Raw genomic sequence first — 17,325 nt, forward strand, 5'->3', positions numbered from 1 at the left:
CTCCATGACTGGGCCCAGTGCTGGGTTACTGGGCCTGGTGACTGGTGGGATGTTCGGTTATCAGCGGGATGCTCGGTTACTGGGCCCAGTTACCAGCAGGATGCTTGGTTACCAGCGGGATGCTCTGTTACCAGGCCCAGTTAGTGGCAGGTGCTCAGTTACCAGCGGGATGCTCCGTTACCAGGCCCAGTTAGTGGCAGGATGCTCAGTTACCAGCGGGATGCTCGGTTACCAGCAGGATGCTCGGTTACCAGGCCCAGTTAGTGGCAGGATGCTCGGTTACTGGGCCCAGTTAGTGGCAGGATGCTCAGTTACCAGCGGGATGCTCGGTTACCAGCAGGATGCTCGGTTACTGGGCCCAGTTAGTGGCAGGATGCTCGGTTACCAGCAGGATGCTCGGTTACTGGGCCCAGTTAGTGGCAGGATGCTTGGCTACCAGCAGGATGCTCGGTTACTGGGCCCAGTTAGTGGCAGGATGCTTGGCTACCAGCAGGATGCTCGGTTACTGGGCCCAGTTACCAGCAGGATACCGGGCCCGGTGACCAGCGGGATACTCGGTGACCGGCGGGAGGAGCCCTACACCGAGCGTCCCCCGGCCCCGCCCCCGCCCCGGCCCCGCCCCTCACCGCAGCGCTCGTGGCGCCACCTGGCGGCGCTCCCTGCAATGCCATCGGTTTAGCGACACACACAGCTGTCCCATTTAAACACCTTTTATTTCCTCCTTTTCATAAAAATTTATAATAGCCTTCCTCTTACATTTTATACAAAATATTTACTCTACTGAATAAATAAAACATGAACATCTGGCAGACAGTATATGATCTCAAAAGGAAAAACAGCATCCATCCATCCTTCCCTAACCTTGAGATTCACAAGTCTCACATTAAAGACATTCTCCCTCCCCCCCTCTGCTCCCCCCTCCCAGAAGGAAAGGAGAGGCACAGCATGCTTCACCCGTGAGCAGAACGTAGAAGTGCACCTACTACCTGAAACAGAAAAGCTCACGGTAACCGCCTCCGAGGAGCTCGTACCGCAACCTGTGATTTGTACAGCATCATCAAGTCCTGGGGAGATTTCGATGTTCACACAGGTTCTGTCAGTGACAACATGTAAGGGATGCGCTTACCTTTACTAGAACGTGCCTGTGTCCCTTGCTGGTCTGTACGTGACCCTGACACAGAGAAGCCGCTCTTAGCAGCAGCACGCTGGGTTAGGCGGAAAGGACAAATCTCACCAAGAAAGGAGTTTCTCAACAGATGCTCTGGAAAATGCCTCTCCTGTCAGCCCCAGCGAGAGCCTGGACTAGGAAGAAAGGCTTTTGGTAATAACAGAGCACACGGAGAGGGCCCTTGTGGGTGTGGGGGAGGCAGCTGCTGACCCCCCAGCTCCAGACCTGAGCTCAGTCTGTGCAGCCAGCTCGTGCGACGGGCTGGCATCGCGCTGGCGTGAGGTTACAAGCACGAAGGGTTATGAAGTGCTTTATGGACAGGGCGAGGCTGTAACCAGGGGGATGCTCTCACCCACTGCCAGGGCACCAGCATAGTGCCAAAGGCCGGTGTCCGGGGCACAGCCAGCCCAGTTCCAGCCAGTGTCCCATACTGGTCCTTCACACAGCTACAAAACTCAGGTTTCCCTGGAACCCCCTCTCCTCCTGGTCCCTTACCCTGATCTCTCTCTGTTCTCCTCTGAGGCTGCTGCCTTGTCTTTCCTCCCCACTGAACTCTCACGCAGAAAGCTGCTCCCCTTGCCCCCCAGCTGCCCACCACCCATCCAGGGCAAACAGCCCGAATCTCCTGATGGAACAGGAGGGTAAGAAGGGAAGGAGCAATTACTGAATTTGCAGGGTTTCACTCCAGATGGAGAAATGGGAAGAAGGTTGCCAGGGGTAGGGGAGAAATGAGTCTCTTGGATAATCAAGTAGCCCTTCTCATACTTGCTGAACTGGCTAAAGCAAAAGCAGTGCAGCCAGAGGACAACTGGGTGAGGAGCCCCTGGTTCAGGCTGGATCGTGTCCCTCCAGCTGGATCAGCCAGCTCCAGAGAAACGAGCTCCGTCATCAGCCCGGGCACAGGTCAGGTCAAAGCAAGATGATGGGCACCCATCAGGGACACGGCGGCAAAGAGCAAGAGCAGCCAGCTGCTGAGCCACAAGTTCGGTCACTCAGCTGTCTTTTCTGAACATAAATTAAGGAAAAGCAGGCACCTCCCTGGAAGCATATCTGATCTATGAGAAAACTGGAAAACCCCAGCCTGCCTTCTCCTAGGACCAGTGAGATCAGAGCCCACACTCCAGAAGCAGACACCAGATTTGCGGAGGAGATCCGGGTGACAAGTCCGTGACCTGGCGCCACGAAGGGGATGGGAGAACAGGGGGGCCAAAGGCACGCTTGGTCTCTCAGTGAAGGACAGGTCTGAGACCCTCCCCACACTAATACTAACCTGTCCAGCTCAGCCAAGGCACAGGCTACACGTGCCGTGAGCCCAAACCTCAGCGTATCCACCAGCGACAGCTGCACCAAAGCCACCTCAGCACGTGGAGGGCAGGTCAGCCGAGGTATCTGGCAGGCTGAAGTTTTCTCCTCTTGAGAGACAGACAAGTTATGGATCAAGAACTGCAACATCTCGTTCTTTCATGTTCCAAACTGAAGAACATTATAAAAGAAGGCTGCCTCCCCGTCCAGCCCACCGTTTTATCTCTTGGATGTCTGTAATGAAGTTTCCAAGACCTTTATCCTCAAACCCGTACACCTGAAGTTTGGTGTGCAAGTACTCTTTAGGCACTTAAACAAAATGGCTCAATTATCAAAAGCACTTAACAGCACAGCAGCCTCCACCTGTGAAGGTTCCCCACATTTTACATCAGAACAAAATAAAAATAAAGGATTCTTCAGCACTCAGGTAGGGACCCATGAAAAATTTTGAGGCAGAGGTTACTGACCACTGGGAGCATTCATCCAAGAAACACCCCACCTTTGGCAAGAACATGTTGCCTCAAAGGCATCCTCCTGAAGCATGAAGAGGACAGAGACCAGGGTAGGAAGTACAGATGAGAAACTGTTTCCGTAGGTGGTTAAGCAGCTGCCAAATTCATCCCCAAAACAGCTGCATTTCAGCACACAAACCTTGTTGTGGGAAAGGGAGGCTGGTAGGCATATAATTTGAGAAGAAATAACACAAAAACAGGGACCCTTTACGGGAAAGAAATGTTTAAAAAACTTCGAAGCCCTCCCAGGACTCGTCTGCAGACAGCAGGGGAGTAACCTTGCTTCCACGCCAAGGAATAGTCTGACAAGATCTTGCAAAAATAGCAACATTTTGCCCTTCAGCCGAACCTCACCAGCGCCTCTCACTGCCCACACACCTCCGCAGAAAAATTAGTCACAAACACTTTGTTTAGAGCAGCCACAGTTAAGGACCGTTGAACAGCTGCATACTCACAGCCTGGCCTCCAAAGGACCAATTCATGCCTTCCTCCACGCTCCGTAGGCAGTTTGGAGTCTACGTGGTGACTGCGGGCCAGGACCCTAGACTATGAGTAGTGTATGAGTAGTCGAGTGGCAGAAATCTGCCACCAGCAGAATTATTCCAGCTGGTCCAGTCCTATGGGGAATGGGACTGGCCAGAAGGGGACACGATCTGCTCGTGGGAGATGACTCACACCTGGGAGCTCAGCAGACGGAACCATCCAGAAGCATTTGGTCCCAGTGCTATGGGAGCAAGAGGCACTTTGCCTTACTCTAACAGTGTTTATGTTGTGCCTCAGTAACAGTATCTCGATTCCTGTCTAGAAATCAAACAAATTTCAAAAAGCCCAAACAAGTCTAACATAGTAAATATGTAATGTGGATCAGCAAATCACAGGTGTAAACAGCATCAAGAGTTTCTGTCCTGCTCCGTTTGTCCAGCCCCCAAGAACTAAGCTCACCCTGCTCTGAAGCAGCTGCCAGAGCGGCTGCAGGCACATTTCATCCCACCCACCTCCTGTTAATGATGCTGCTTTAGGAGCCTCCCTGGGCATGCTGGCAAGGTGTTAATTCTGCCACGGTGCTGGGCAGGGGGCTGCGCTCCCTGCAAGGTGTGCTCCTGCCAGCCGGCAAGCACAGCTGGCAGCCTCTGTCTGGGAAGAGGAGTCTGGCCTCGAAAGCTGCTCTGGGGACACGTTCCTGAGGGAAAACAGACGCAGCCAGCGACCAACTCCAGGCACCTACGCCAGCAGTGACTGCTGCCGAGTCCAGCTACTCATCAGCGGAGAAGCAACTCCCCCAGCCCCTCTGGACTGGCACACTTGCTCCCAGGCAGCCTTGCAGCAAACCCCTTCTGGTCTACTTTGCTGCCACAGGACATAAAACCTCCTGAGAACAGATTTCCCTTGTGATATGGCAGCATCTTTTAGTGGCCAGGTGTGGAAGAGGCACAGATCTGTTAGGGGACAAGGCAGGCAGCAGTTCTGAGCACTGGGGAGTGAGAGGTCAGAGCTACTGAGAACTGTGTGAAGAAAGCTAAAAACAATCATTAAAAAAAAAAAAAAAGTTAAGAAGTCTTTTCCCTCTGATGCAACTTGGTACATAGGTAAAAGGTAAGTCACTTTTTGGAACTGGTCCTAATGAAACGTTACTTGTTTTTCCAAAACAAGACATAGTAACTTTTCTCCTAAATGGTTTCTCCCAGTCACAACAGAGGTGGGGAAGGACGGAAGCGTGTGTGCACACATACGCACCCCCTTTGCTCCACGGCCAAACCTTAGCCACCCATCTTTTTTTCCAAAGAAAACTCCTCCCAGTGTCCTATTTGCAGAAGTATTGCTCAAGAAGTTGAGTAAAACTACAAGCGGGGGAATAGGATACAGCTATAACTGGAAAACAGGAGAGCCAATGATTCCCTCCCCCCCTTCCCATACCACCGCCTCTCCTGTTCACAAACACGACCCGTTATTAAAGGAAAAGTCCTTTCCTGTCTCTCCCCTGTATAACCCCTTTGGTGCTGGCTGTGCAGTGCTTTCTTCTGATCAAGGCACCTTTGGAAAGCACTGATGGCCCGAAGCACAATGCCCCGATGCCTCATATTTACACCTGAGATTAGCCCTGCTGCATGTCTCCTGCCCCCAGCCCCAGAACTACCCCGCCCCCGGGGCTGTGGCATGGGGAGAGCAGGTGCCACACGAGGCTTCCCGTGGTGGCCACGTGAACACCACACATACACCTCGTATGGCCACGTGCAGGCACCCGCGCGCCGCCCCGGCGCTTTCCACATCACACCGAATACTTCGCCATGTCACTCTTATCAAAGACAACTTTGGTTGCAAAGTAAATGGCGATCAGGCCAAAGCCGGCAGCTGACACCATGTAGGCAGTCACTGACTGTGTAAACTGGACAATGGACCCCATGAAGAGGGAGGGGACAACCTGAGAGAGGAGGAAAGCACTGTCCAAAATAGCCAGGTCCAAGCAGATCCCTCGGCCAGGAGCCACCGAGTCCGGTTCTCCCACCATCATCATAAGCGAGACGTCACAGGAGGAGCTGACGCACAGAGCCGAGCTGGCAGCTGGAGGGCAGGAGGAAGAGGAGGAAGAAGAGAAGAGGCTCCCAGCGTGTCCATTCTGGTAAGGCAGCTTCTGGCTGGAAAGGAGACCTTTGGAGAAGGCTGATTTCTTGTCCAGTCGAGCTGCATCTCCCTCCTCTTTGCTCTTGTATTTATGCAAAAATACCTGGGGGAAAGCAGAAGGGCACGTGAGGAATGAGTCGGCAGGGTGGAGCCCAGCAAGTGAGGTGGGGGGCAGGGGGGGCCCCAATTTTTGTGCAAGAGAGCAAAACCACTCTGTGCTTTGTGTGCACTGGGTCAGGCTGTTGGAGGTGGGGAGCGCCTGCAGAGAGCCTGGCCCATGTGAGATGGGCTCCAGGAGCCAGCCTGGCTTTTCCCAACTGGCGTGGGGTTCAAAGCAACCCTGACTCCCTGGGGGAATCTGGCCAAGTGGTGCCTTTGCTGTGCTGAAGCTCTGGGGCTCAGCAGAGTGCTGCACCCCAAAGTCAGCCCAGGCTCTGTGCTGAGCCCTGGGTTGTCACCTCCTCACTGGGTGCCACGGGAATCTGGGCACCAACTACAGCTCATCCCACCCCGACAGCCGCTGGCGCACACTTGCAGGCCAGGAGCAAAGGGCCAGAGCCCACCTTGGAGCTATCACAAAGCCAGACCGTCCCCTCCGGTGCAAACGGGAGCGTTTATAAAACGGTTGACTGGGAAACCCAAACCCTCCAACGGGCAGGCGAACAGTTCAGAGCCCTGGGTGCACAGCCACTTCTTAGCACGTGGGACACTTCCAACACCAGCCGGGATGGCACAGCGCTGGGAACTCAGGAAAAAGCTCTGTTCTCAGCTCTGCAACAGACCGTGCATGCATGACCTCAGCTGAGCTGCTTCATCTGCCAGACCTGCGCCTCCTCACTCAGGCTAGAAAAGGTGGGGGGCAAGAACAAGAATCTTTTTCTTCTCACGTTTTTTAGCCTCGCTCTGCTCAACCTGTGAGATCTCTGGGGCACGGCTCACTCAAGCAGTATTCACAGAGTTATTTGGATCAAAAAGCTCTCCAGGTTAACACCAACAAATAATGGGCAGTCACGTGCAGACAGCAAAAATGCTGCAGAGCTCCAGCTTTAAAACTCCAGGGCACTTGCAATTATGCACAACCGCTGGTCTGCATGGGGTACAGCAGATAACGAAGGACACATTAATCCATTATCTGCACGAGACTGAACAAAGAAAGAAAAGAAAAAGGAAAAAACAGCACCTGTTGGAGAGCACCGTACCCCCCCGCAGGGCTCAGAGGGGCTTGCCTGAACTTCCTTTTGCAGGTGGGACCTGGACACGGATCAGGAGCGTGTGGGCACTCCAGCTCTCTTGCAGGCCATCCCAATGCTTCCCGCAGCCCTGGCACCCACCCAGTTACACCCAGCCCTGCCCCGGTGTGTGTCAGCACCAGCCTGTCTCCCTTCATGCCGCCCCAGGCCATGGCTGCAGATCTGTAGCAGAAACAGTTTCAGATTCAATCTGAGAAGAGAAACCAGACGAGAACAATTTCCCTGAACAGCAGTCCTCTTCCAAAAGCTTTACCTGGGCTCTGCTCAGCTGCTCACTACACCCTCAGCTCCTCAGTTCTGCCTGGGCTCATGAATTTATGCTTAAATGCATCAACCCATGACCGTCGCTCACCTTGCGCGGAGCTTCAAAATCCTCCCACGTGCCTCCTACTGCCATCACGCTGCAAAGCAACTCAAACCCAGCACAGAAAGGGCACAGCGTGAGCCAGACTAGGATGTCCCCCGCAGCTCCAGCCCTTTGCACTTGACACTGACACTTCCAGAACCCTGCTGAGCTGCCCTAAAGGCTCACGCCACAATTGCTTCGTTTCTATACTGATGCCGACTAGGACTTCAGAGATACACGAGTCCTGGCTGGAGCGTCTAAAAATACCAGTGCAGAGAATTTAGATCTAGAGAAAACGACTTAGATACTCACAGGCATGACCTTGGTGAGAACTTAGGCTTTAAAACCACCCCTTGTAACACAGGACACAACCACAGGAGCCACCGGTGCCTCAACCAAAAACTTCATCTGCCTCTACAGCTGATGGGGAGCGGTGGGAGCAAGGAACCCAGCTCTCCCCAACCTCCTGCAGAAGGTGTGAGTGCTCACCATGCATCTCACCTCTACCGAGCTTTCAAGCGCTGTTAGAACATGCAGAGCTTTTCCTCCTGTTCCAGACGAGGTTTAGCAGCCATGCGAAGATGAGAGGACATGCAGGAGAGCAGAGTGACTTACACAGCCTGTGCACAGCAAGGAGCTCCAGCTGAGGTGGCCTTGCAGGCTTTCGCCAACGATCCCGCACAGGGTGGAAGCAACAGCCACTCTGGATGCCCCTTCTGCTGATTTGCTTCAGGAGGAGCGTTTAAAGTGGGGGGGGGGAGTAAAAAAAAGAGAGGGAAGAGAGGAAGCAGGAACGAGGGAAGGCAAACAAAACCGATGACAGATTCCAACAGTATAAGAATAAAGGACAGAACAGAAATGGGGACGCTGGACAACTTTCCACAAAAGGCATTTTGGGGACTACTTCTTGTGGGGTCTCCCTGCAGCCTGCCGCAAAGTAGTTGGTAAAGGAAGGAGGAACTTTCGAGTTAGGGCAACAGAGAGGCCAAACCCAGCTGTACCCACACCTCATTGTACTATGAGCGCTTCCCTGTCAAGCCTTTGACAAACAGTTGGGCATGTGGCCTTCACATTCCCAGCCTGTGGAGCTTGGTTTTCATCCTCTTGATATTATGTCCATGGGAGATCCCAGCCAAGCTGAGTTTTTGCAAAGCAGAACACTCCCTCCTACCCCTATTTTGACAGGGTGCCTGATGCAAATTGGGGTGGGTTGGTCACAAGTATTTGTTCAATGTGAACATCTGGATGCCTGTGGTAAATCTCCTACTTTATTTCATGAACCGCCTGCTATTGGGATGAAAGAGCTGCTCTCAAACCACAAATTAATTTTGCATTTGCAGCACAAGAGAAACTCCTATTAATCCACTGTGCAACTCAGGAACCTCCTAGGACTTCTCCACAAGGATAACATCTGTGGGACACGATTACTAGCTTTTGTATTGGTGTCAAAAGTTTCACAACGTTTATTTTTCTTGGAGCTAGGGGAATAGGAAGAACCTCAGGTTTTCATTTTACTGATCTTCATGCTACGGACAAAAATTGGAAGGCAGGACCTCTAAGGGCTGAAAATTCTGGAGACTTTTAGCACCTCAGGTTGGCAGTGCTACAGATGTGACTTGGATGCAGAATGCACACAGGTGTAACTAACCTGCACCAGGTTCCCTAAAAGTATGCAGAACACAGAGAATCACAGGGCGCCCCTTTTGATACACCAACCCTAGCTGATTTCTCCCATCTTACTGCCTCCCCACTTTTTAAAATTGCGTAATATGCTTGTTGCCAGCAGGGGATGCCTAAGGAAGGAGACGCTAAACTCTCTTAGCTCCTCCATTTCAGATGAATCTTCAGAGAAGACACAGCCTGGAGAGAAGAGGCACATGTGGAAAACCTTTGCACACAGGCATACGTTTCTCTTCCATGGGCTGAACTGACTGTACCAGCTACAAGTGGCAAAAGAGGCTGGCCAAGCTGTCCCCACAGCTACCTGGCACGTTGCCCCCTGGCGCGGATCCCTACCTGTTTTTCATGATGATACAGTGATGCCAGTGTGTATGGCAGGATCTGGAGTGCAGAGAAGGTGAAGCCCGTCAGAGCAGCTGAGATGGTAACAACGATGACACTGTGGGAAAGGCACATGACGAAGGCAGCCACGGGGAAGAACACCACGCTCGCCAGGTAGACCGCCCGCGTCCCAAACTGCTTCACCATCCGGTCCATGATTGTCGAAAAGAAGATGGATGTGATGCATTGCAGGAAGAGGCCCAAACTACCCATCCGGACACCTGTAGGTAAGCAGAGATGGTGACAGACACACGGTGACTACCCCCAGGCGTCACACAGCCAAACACCTTTGGTCCCCTTCCCCCTCCTTGGGTGCCCAGCTCAGTACAGCCCCTGCGGAGTGCAGCACAGCTGCAAAGAGCCCCAAGAACCGCACGGCTCAGTCAGGAAGCAGAGCAGCATCACCTAACGTATCGCAGGGCTGCAGCAGCCAGCCTGCAGCTCCCACCCTCCACCAGCAGCGAGTATCTCCTACGCTTGCTCCTGGGCACCCCAGTCTAACCAGAGGGGCAATGGGAGATGGGAGTCCCAATGCCATTCTTCTCTTTGGAAGCCGTTGTCCATTGTTTGCACCTTCCTACTCTTGAGGCAGGATCTGTCACCTGCTTATGAACCAGGATCTGCTGTTATCTGATGCCAAAACCAGCAACAGAACAAAAGGAGCAAGGAATTGTGCTTAAGCCAAGGTAAAGTATACAACACCCCCTAAATGACTGCACTATCCGGTAGCAATCCAGACCTTACCCTTTGCAAAGATCTATCAGATTTCAGGGAATTAAAAGCATTAACTCTTTGAAGTAAGGATCATTACTCAACACATGTTTCTATGACAGCTAGCACAATGGAGTCCTGACCTCCTGGAAGCTATACAGTGCAAGTGTTAAGTAATAATTAAGCTCCCTTTAAGTTAAACAGACACTCAGCACAAAGAGGCAGTGTACTGCAGAGCTCACGGAGGCAGTGAGTGGAAAACTCAGAGGGCAAGATATACAGCTGGAGGAGGAGGGCCAGGAAGGTGCCACCGACAATAAAAGACTTAGATCAGGGAGAGCAAAAGAAGGGCTGGGCAGCGAGTCAAGGCTCTGGCACACCACAGCAGGCAACAACAGTAGGCAGGTAACGTGTCACAGCGAGCAGCATCCCATGATGTGGACACAGCAGCTACAGATTCCAGCGGTGAGCGCTATCAGAAAGCATTGGAGAGAGGGTGAGAACTGGGGAAGCTGCTCAAGGGCTCCCCAGATCCAGATGTGAGATGGGAATCTCACAGCAGCATGAAAGGAAGATGCAGCAAAGCCCACCGCACTGCCACTGAGCATGTCCTGGTTTTCCAGCCCCTGCTCTCCAGGAGATGGGGAGCACCATCACCCCTCATGTAAAAAGGAGGGAAAAGCAGTGAAAGGAGCTGGCAACAGCAGCCACAGCTTGCAGAGAGAGCCGGATCCATCCTGTTCAGTGCACAACCTGCCAGATTGTTCTGCCTCTTAACAATTCAGCCCCAGGCCAGGGCTGCACTGCCAGATCCAGTTCTCTGCTGGGTAACTCACAGGACAAAAAAATTTCCCTGTTTGGTCCACTGTGTAATGCTCTGGGAGCCGGGGGGGAATGCTTTTTCCTGACCCATCTGTAAAGTCTACTTTCCTGTAACTATTTCACATTACAAGCAGAGCTGAGCTCATTCCTAGCTTCCACCAAACACTGCTGTCCTAGGGAACACGTGCTGCAGCCTCAGAGTAGCTGGTTCACTTCTCACCTTCATCATAGTGGCGCCTGGCATCCGTGCCCGGCTTGGCTCTGGGGATGCCGTGGTACAGCCCTTCCCCAACAAAGTCTGTGTAGAACAGCATGAAAGTCATGAGTGCCATCCAGCTGCAGAGCTCGGCCACAAACAGGCGCCGGATGACCTTGGGGATGCGGCAGTAGAGGCTGTGAAGCCGCGGCACCAGCGTGCAGAGGTTTCTCAGGGCCTGCATCGTATGCCTGGCCTGCAGGAGACACGAGCTCCTGGAGAGCTGGCAAGAGCAGCAGGCAGGAGGCGAGGGCTTAGGGGGAGCGTCCTTCAGCGCTGGGCCATCCAGAACATCTGCCGGGGTGGCCGCCTCCTCCGACACAAAGAGTGTGGCCAGCACACAGCCGAGGAAGATGATGGCAAGGAGGCTGAAGAGGCAGGTCTCCTGCCCTCCCAAGAACGGGGCCAGGAAGCTGCCGCCCCAGTCAATGGCTGGGAGCAGGTAGCCGATGCAGCCCCCCAAGCTGATCATGAAGGCGTACATGGAGAAGGCCTGGCGGCAGTTGTCTGGCTCCTGGAAGAGGTCTGAGAGCAGGGCCTCCAGCGGTGTGAAGCAGACCTGGCCGCAGAAATCCAGTAGCCCAATGCCCAGGATGAGGAAGGCAATCTCCAGCGGGCGAGTGTTGAGGGCAAACAGGCTGGCCAGGCTGCTGGCATGTGGGATGACGAAGAGGCTCAGCAGGACTCCCAGGCAAAGCATCCAGATGAAAGGCCGCCTTCGGCCATAGCTGCTGTGCCAGTGGTCGCTGGCAGATCCAATCAGTGGGACAAAAACCAAGCCAAGGACAGGTCCTATCCCTGGAAAAGAGAAAGAGGTGGCGTTAGGGGGACAGATCTGGAGGACGCTGGTGTGCATGCTCTGTATAAAAAGCCTGGGATGCTTCAGGACCTCATTAAGCTTCACAGGGTCACAGCCCCCTCCTCCAAAGCTGCCCTTGACCAAACAGCAGCCTTGCAACCACCCCGCAGAGGCAAGCCTCCATGCCCTCATTAGCCCACACCCTCCAGTCTCGAAGGGGAAACAAGCACCTCAAAGACGAGAGACGAACTGCCTACCCAAAACCATGGTCATGAACTTCTCCTCCACACCCACTTCCAGCAGCAGCGGAGGCACGTAGGTTATCCCTGCTGCCAGGCAGACCTCCAGGCCGAACGTCAGCGAGTTGACCAGCAGGAGCTGGGTCTTGCGGTTGTGGAAGAGCATGGTGAGCCAGGTCCTCTGAGCCACGCTGCCCCGACACCCCTCACTGCCACAGGGCTGTGGCGCTCCGGCTGTGGCACTCCCGGGGATGCCCCCCAGGCAAGGTCTGGAGCTTCCCTTCCTGGTCTGCTGGACAGATGCTGTCTCCCATTTTTAGCAACGGTGAATGAACCGTCTTTTCCTCTTCCTCTTATTGCAAGATGTGGCCCCAGCACTGTGGGGTCTGGCCGTGGGCTGGCAGGAATCCCACCCCAGGCTTCCCCTCCTGCTCACGTGCTGTGGTCTGAGAGAAGAGAGAGCTTGTTAGGCACAGTGCGGTCCAGGGCAGGGGAAAGGGCAAAACCCAGGTATCATGCAGACATGTCATCCCTGAAAGAGAGTCTCCCCATTCCCGGCAGGCTTGCAGGCACAGGACGATGAAGAGGGGACATCTGGGAGAGCGGCAGGGTTAAAAGATGCAAACTACATCGGTGCCAGGTTTCGTGACAGGTGAGACAGGCACCTGTCAGACACGGTTTGGGAAAATCCAATCCTGCCTTCGGGCTGAGGGAGGTCTAATGACCTCTCAGTGTCCTGTCCGGCCTCATCTTATAGATGGGCAGTTGTAGCAGAGAGACAAAAGGACTGAGGGTCCCCTCTCCCAGTGAAATCAATTAAGAGCCCACTTGGAGGATCAGGGCTGCAGGCACTCGCCTGCAGTCACACAGGGTCATCTCTAGAGACCCACACCGCTCCTAATGACCGGGGCATCTCCCGTGCTGCTCTGCAGGCTCCCAGGGAAGCAGTTTCACCCCAATCCTGCCTCCAGCCCCTGGGATGGGGCGCAGAGAACAGATGGTGCCTCCATGGAGTTTCACAAACAAACCTGACCCACTTTAGCCTCATCTAACAGTGAATGGCAATTACCTTACTCATTAGTCTGAGTCATTTATTTGCCCAGTAACATGCTCCCTCTCTCCAGCCTTCTTCAGAGGGGAGAGGCCACCAGATCAGGACAGGGACTAAGCAGCTAAGGCAAGAGTAAGCAGATGCTTCTTAGTAACCTGTTATGAGCCTGCCACTATGTCAGTCTACGAACAAAAGAAATCCTGCAAGGTTGCCAGCATCTAGCCCACCAAACTGCTGTTTTGCTAAAAGCATCTCAGAAAGATGGTCTGTAGTTATTCTGGGAAAGGTAGAAGGAGTTAGCAAGACATTAATTCAGGAGTAAACCAACTTGCTGCCTAATTCTCAGGGTTCATGTCCTCCGACTTCTCACCCTAAATGAGCCCTGATCGAGTTGCCCTGTGGCAACAAGGCACGACGGGTCCCATCAGCCTGAATGTCCTTCAGCTTATGACCCATTTCTGGACTGTGCAGCATGTTCCCAGTTTGCAGAGACGCTTCTGCCTCCTGTCCCACCACAGTGCAGCCCCCAAGTGCTTTGGGGTCTTTGGATGAAGGGGACTGAACAGAACGTGAGACACACAGGAGGAGTTTCCCCCCGTAACTGCCTGCCCGCACCCCGCACGCCAGAGCAGCCGGCTGGTGCATCGTTTCCCTTCCTTAGCTGCAGAGAGGGAACCCATCTGAAGAAACGAGGAGAAAATCCAGTTTTGCAGCCCACTAAATTCTTTGCCTCCATTGCAGCGGAGAGGAAAAGGCTCCTACAGGGCACGTCCCCGCCAACACTCGCCTTTGCCATGCCTGGCAGAGCCGGGTGGGACCTGGCAGGGCGGCTGGTCAGGGGGCTGAGCGGGGTGCTCAGTGGGTGCGCAGGAGGGGCTGCTGAACCTGCAGTGCCCCGGGCCACAGCTCTGCCACAGCTGCACTGGGCAGAGGGAAATCTCCAGGTTATCACCAAACGTGCTGCAAAGTAGCGTTCCCTAACTTCACAGAGCGCGCGTGTTTATTGGACCTCCATCACGGCGCAAGTGTTAGTAAACAGGTACAGTTGGGGCAGTTTCCTGCTTTCTCACTTTTCTCTTTCTTCCCCTCTTTGCCATCAGCCAAATAACTCATACAGAGATGACTGGGTGAAGCTGGAAGCGTGGCCATGAGGTTTTTACAAAGATGCAAGCATCGCACTCTCCTCTCGCCGCTGCAGAGGAAACACACCACTCCTGAGCTGAGGAGTTGTCGGGCTGCCGATTACACACAATAAATACTATTTTCCTTCCAGGATCCCTCACTTTCCCCCTCCACACTTGCTTAGACCTCGACTGTCACAAAAGATACCTCCTTTTAATAACCGTGAACATTTAAATAACTTGCCCAAGGTCAAACAGCAAGCTAACGGCAGAGGGGAACAGCAGCAGCTTTCCTTTAATCGCACGATAAGACTTCAAAGGAACGCTTGGAGACCCCAGATAGGCTCTGTGTTGCTTCAGATGCCTTCTATCTGCAAGGAAGCGATTGGGGGCAGCAACCACCTTTCTCAGATGTGGGCTAGACACAGGATGTCTCAGCCTTGTTCGTTTGTGATGGGTGCCCAGCTGGCTGACAGCCTTGGGATAGGAATTTAAGCTGCAGCCCTGCAGCTCCAGCAGCGCAAGCCTCGGTGCTATTCGCTGGAGGAAGCAGACTCACAAACCAAAGTGAACCGAGCCACCATCAGTTTACATCTCCTTTCCAGGTCTAGCTTAATGTCCACTGCCTGCTGTAGTCCAGGGTCTGGAAGGCTTGCAGAGGGGGGCTTAGCCCAAGGTAAACCCCAAACGTTAAGTAAAAGATGTCTCACACGCACAGAGAAATAAAAATGGGTTTCTTCCCTTTTACTGCAGCGTCACCTCTAGCCCTGGGGAGGAAGCAGGAATCTGTCCGTCTCCCCCACTGCCTGACAATTTCAGTTTTGAGGCAGAGGGGCTGAATTTCTTGTCAATGGCTAAGAAAAGACCTGTCTCTTCCCCTCCCCACACCCTCAGAGGGCTTTAACAAAAAAATAAAACCCAGCATACCCAGAAGCAATACTCACATACAGCCAGAGATGAGAAGCTGACAACAGCAACCAAGTTATACGCAGAGTTGCAACCGATTCTGAACCCTTTTCTGTTTAAATGGCATTTTGTCCCAACACCCATCAATGACTTTGTTTTCTTCATGGGATACAGAGAGACGGATTGGCTTAGCTGGAAAGAAATACCAGCGCAGACTAGGAAAATCATCTGAACAAGTTGTTCTGTAAGGAAGAGGCAGAGGGATGGAAAAGGAGGGTTTGGGAGGCCAGGCTGAAAGGACGGCAGAAGCCGGGACTCACCTCCTCGGCGCTGAGCGGTGACAGGTGATCCCTGCGCTCCCCAAAGCCAGCCCAGCGCGGCACACAGCATTCAGGAAAAGCTACTTAAGTAGTTTGCAGGCAAGCAGAGGTGGAACCGAGCGGGTTTGGTTTCAGGGCCCTCCCTGCCTCCTGATAACACCACGTTACTATATTATATTAGCTCCACAACCACACCTGCGCCTGAGCCCCTCGCATCAGGCGCTGAGCAAACACACGCTGCAGGCACCAGCCCTGGGAAGCTGCCGTTTGCACCGTGCTTCCAGCTCCGAAGGAAACTCCAGGGCTGGGTTCACACCTGAACTTTGCCCAAAGCACTGCCCTGCCGTTAAAATTTGTTACCTGCCCTCGCTGGTCTCGCTGGCACTTCACAAACAGGCAGCAGAGAGAGATTTAGTACAGGGAATTGTTATTTTCGTTTTATAGATAATGAGACGTTCCCTGCAGCTTTGCAGGTAACAGTCTGGCTCTAAATAACAGCCCCAGCAGCAAAACCAAACACTTCATTTAAACCACTAATCTCTCCCAGGACAATTCCTCTGGCATACTATGCAGGAGGACTGGTTTGGTGCTGGTGCTCTATAGCTTTGTCCTGGTGTGGAAGGAGGCAGGGAAACATCTCCTGACTGGGAGATCCTGGTGTAACAGCAGCATTTGCACATCACACCCAACAGCCTGTCCAGCCCAGTGGGATTTGGCATCTTGTGCTGGGGAGACCTTGCACAGTCTGGCAGGGGGTGGGGGGTGGCTGGTCCAAAAAGCCGCACGAAAGCAAGCACCTCATGCCCTGTGGTCTCAGCTTCCCAAAACTTCTACCATAGGGACAGTATTTGTCCTTCCCTATGGAGCACAATGCCAAGTGCCTTGGCAAGGATAACACCCACCCCCCCGAAAGGGCCACAGCAGCCCCTCTGTGTAAGCTTTCCTGCACACAGCAGCAGGAGGGAGCCACATGTGGGGCTTTTTCACAGCTGCTCACCAAGCTGTCATGCCATGGGGACATCATCTGCTGCTGAGCATTAAGGCTCTTCCTCTGCTCTTCCTCTCCCTCCCCAAGGAGAAGTAAAGCATCTTGAAACCCAGGGTTTCTGTTTTACTTTTAAGCTTGCAAACCAAATTTTTCCTTTCTCTGCAGAGAAACAACAGATCAACTTGGAGAGGCTGGTTCACCTGGCAGCCAGGTAGGAGGGCGGGTCCTGGGGGCAGGAGCAAAGCAGCAGATGCCGGACAAAGGCAACCGGAGGGGAGAGGGCTCTCTGCCACCCACCTGCACAGAGCAGGCTTTTCAGCACCGGCAACCAAAGCTGAAAGGCTGGCACCTCCTGCAGCCCTGGTGTCTCCTGCCCTCTCTCCCCTCTCCTGCTCAAGCACCCAGAAGAACGGGGAGCAGCCAGGCAGGCTGCCTCCGTGGGTGCAACTCCCCCAGCAGCACCAGCAGGGAGCAAGGAGAAGGAGCAGGGATGGAACCAGGGAAAGCGGCTTCTCAGGGGCCATTTCTCTAAAGGCAATGGGCCAGCAGGTTGAGTTCACACGTTTCCCCTACTCAGAGTTCGTTCACACACAGCAGAAGCGTTGACAAACGTCTTCCTGCGCTCACTGTGGCACAGAGACGCAGCAGGGCCCTGCATGAGGAAACCCCTGGTCTGAGCTGTGCCCCAGCAAGGGCACAGACACGCACGTGGAAACGGGGCTGAATTCACGGGTGATGTCACATGCACGGGCTCCTTTACAGAAAGCAACCCCAGTGTCAGCAGACACCCACCTCCCGCCTCCCATCAGCCGGCGCAGGCGTTGCTGTGTGCCCATGCGAACAGACTTTGAACC

General features: G+C 53.7%; 1 protein-coding gene and 1 long non-coding RNA gene across 3 annotated transcripts in view; one reads left to right on the forward strand and one right to left on the reverse strand.

Annotated features, from left to right (window-relative positions):
• Positions 1 to 694: 694 nt before the first annotated feature.
• The window catches only part of SLC45A3 (solute carrier family 45 member 3), a 31,036-nt gene continuing 14,405 nt past the window's right edge, over positions 695 to 17,325 (reverse strand). For both annotated transcript variants that reach the window (XM_055728058.1, XM_055728059.1), the window contains 4 exons: positions 12,104 to 12,531; positions 11,012 to 11,845; positions 9,214 to 9,479; positions 695 to 5,704 (listed from right to left, as the gene is read on the reverse strand). In XM_055728058.1, coding sequence (XP_055584033.1) covers positions 5,249 to 5,704; positions 9,214 to 9,479; positions 11,012 to 11,845; positions 12,104 to 12,251 — 1,704 coding nt within the window. In that variant the 5' untranslated portion in view covers positions 12,252 to 12,531 and the 3' untranslated portion in view covers positions 695 to 5,248. The remainder of the gene's footprint in view (positions 5,705 to 9,213; positions 9,480 to 11,011; positions 11,846 to 12,103; positions 12,532 to 17,325) is intronic.
• Positions 5,510 to 17,323, forward strand: LOC114018047 (uncharacterized). Its single transcript, XR_003563450.2, has 3 exons — positions 5,510 to 5,599; positions 14,237 to 15,507; positions 16,637 to 17,323. It is a non-coding gene; the product is annotated as an uncharacterized LOC114018047 (long non-coding RNA).

The sequence above is a fragment of the Falco cherrug genome, chromosome 16, assembly GCF_023634085.1.
Source record: "Falco cherrug isolate bFalChe1 chromosome 16, bFalChe1.pri, whole genome shotgun sequence".
Lineage (NCBI taxonomy): Eukaryota > Metazoa > Chordata > Aves > Falconiformes > Falconidae > Falco > Falco cherrug.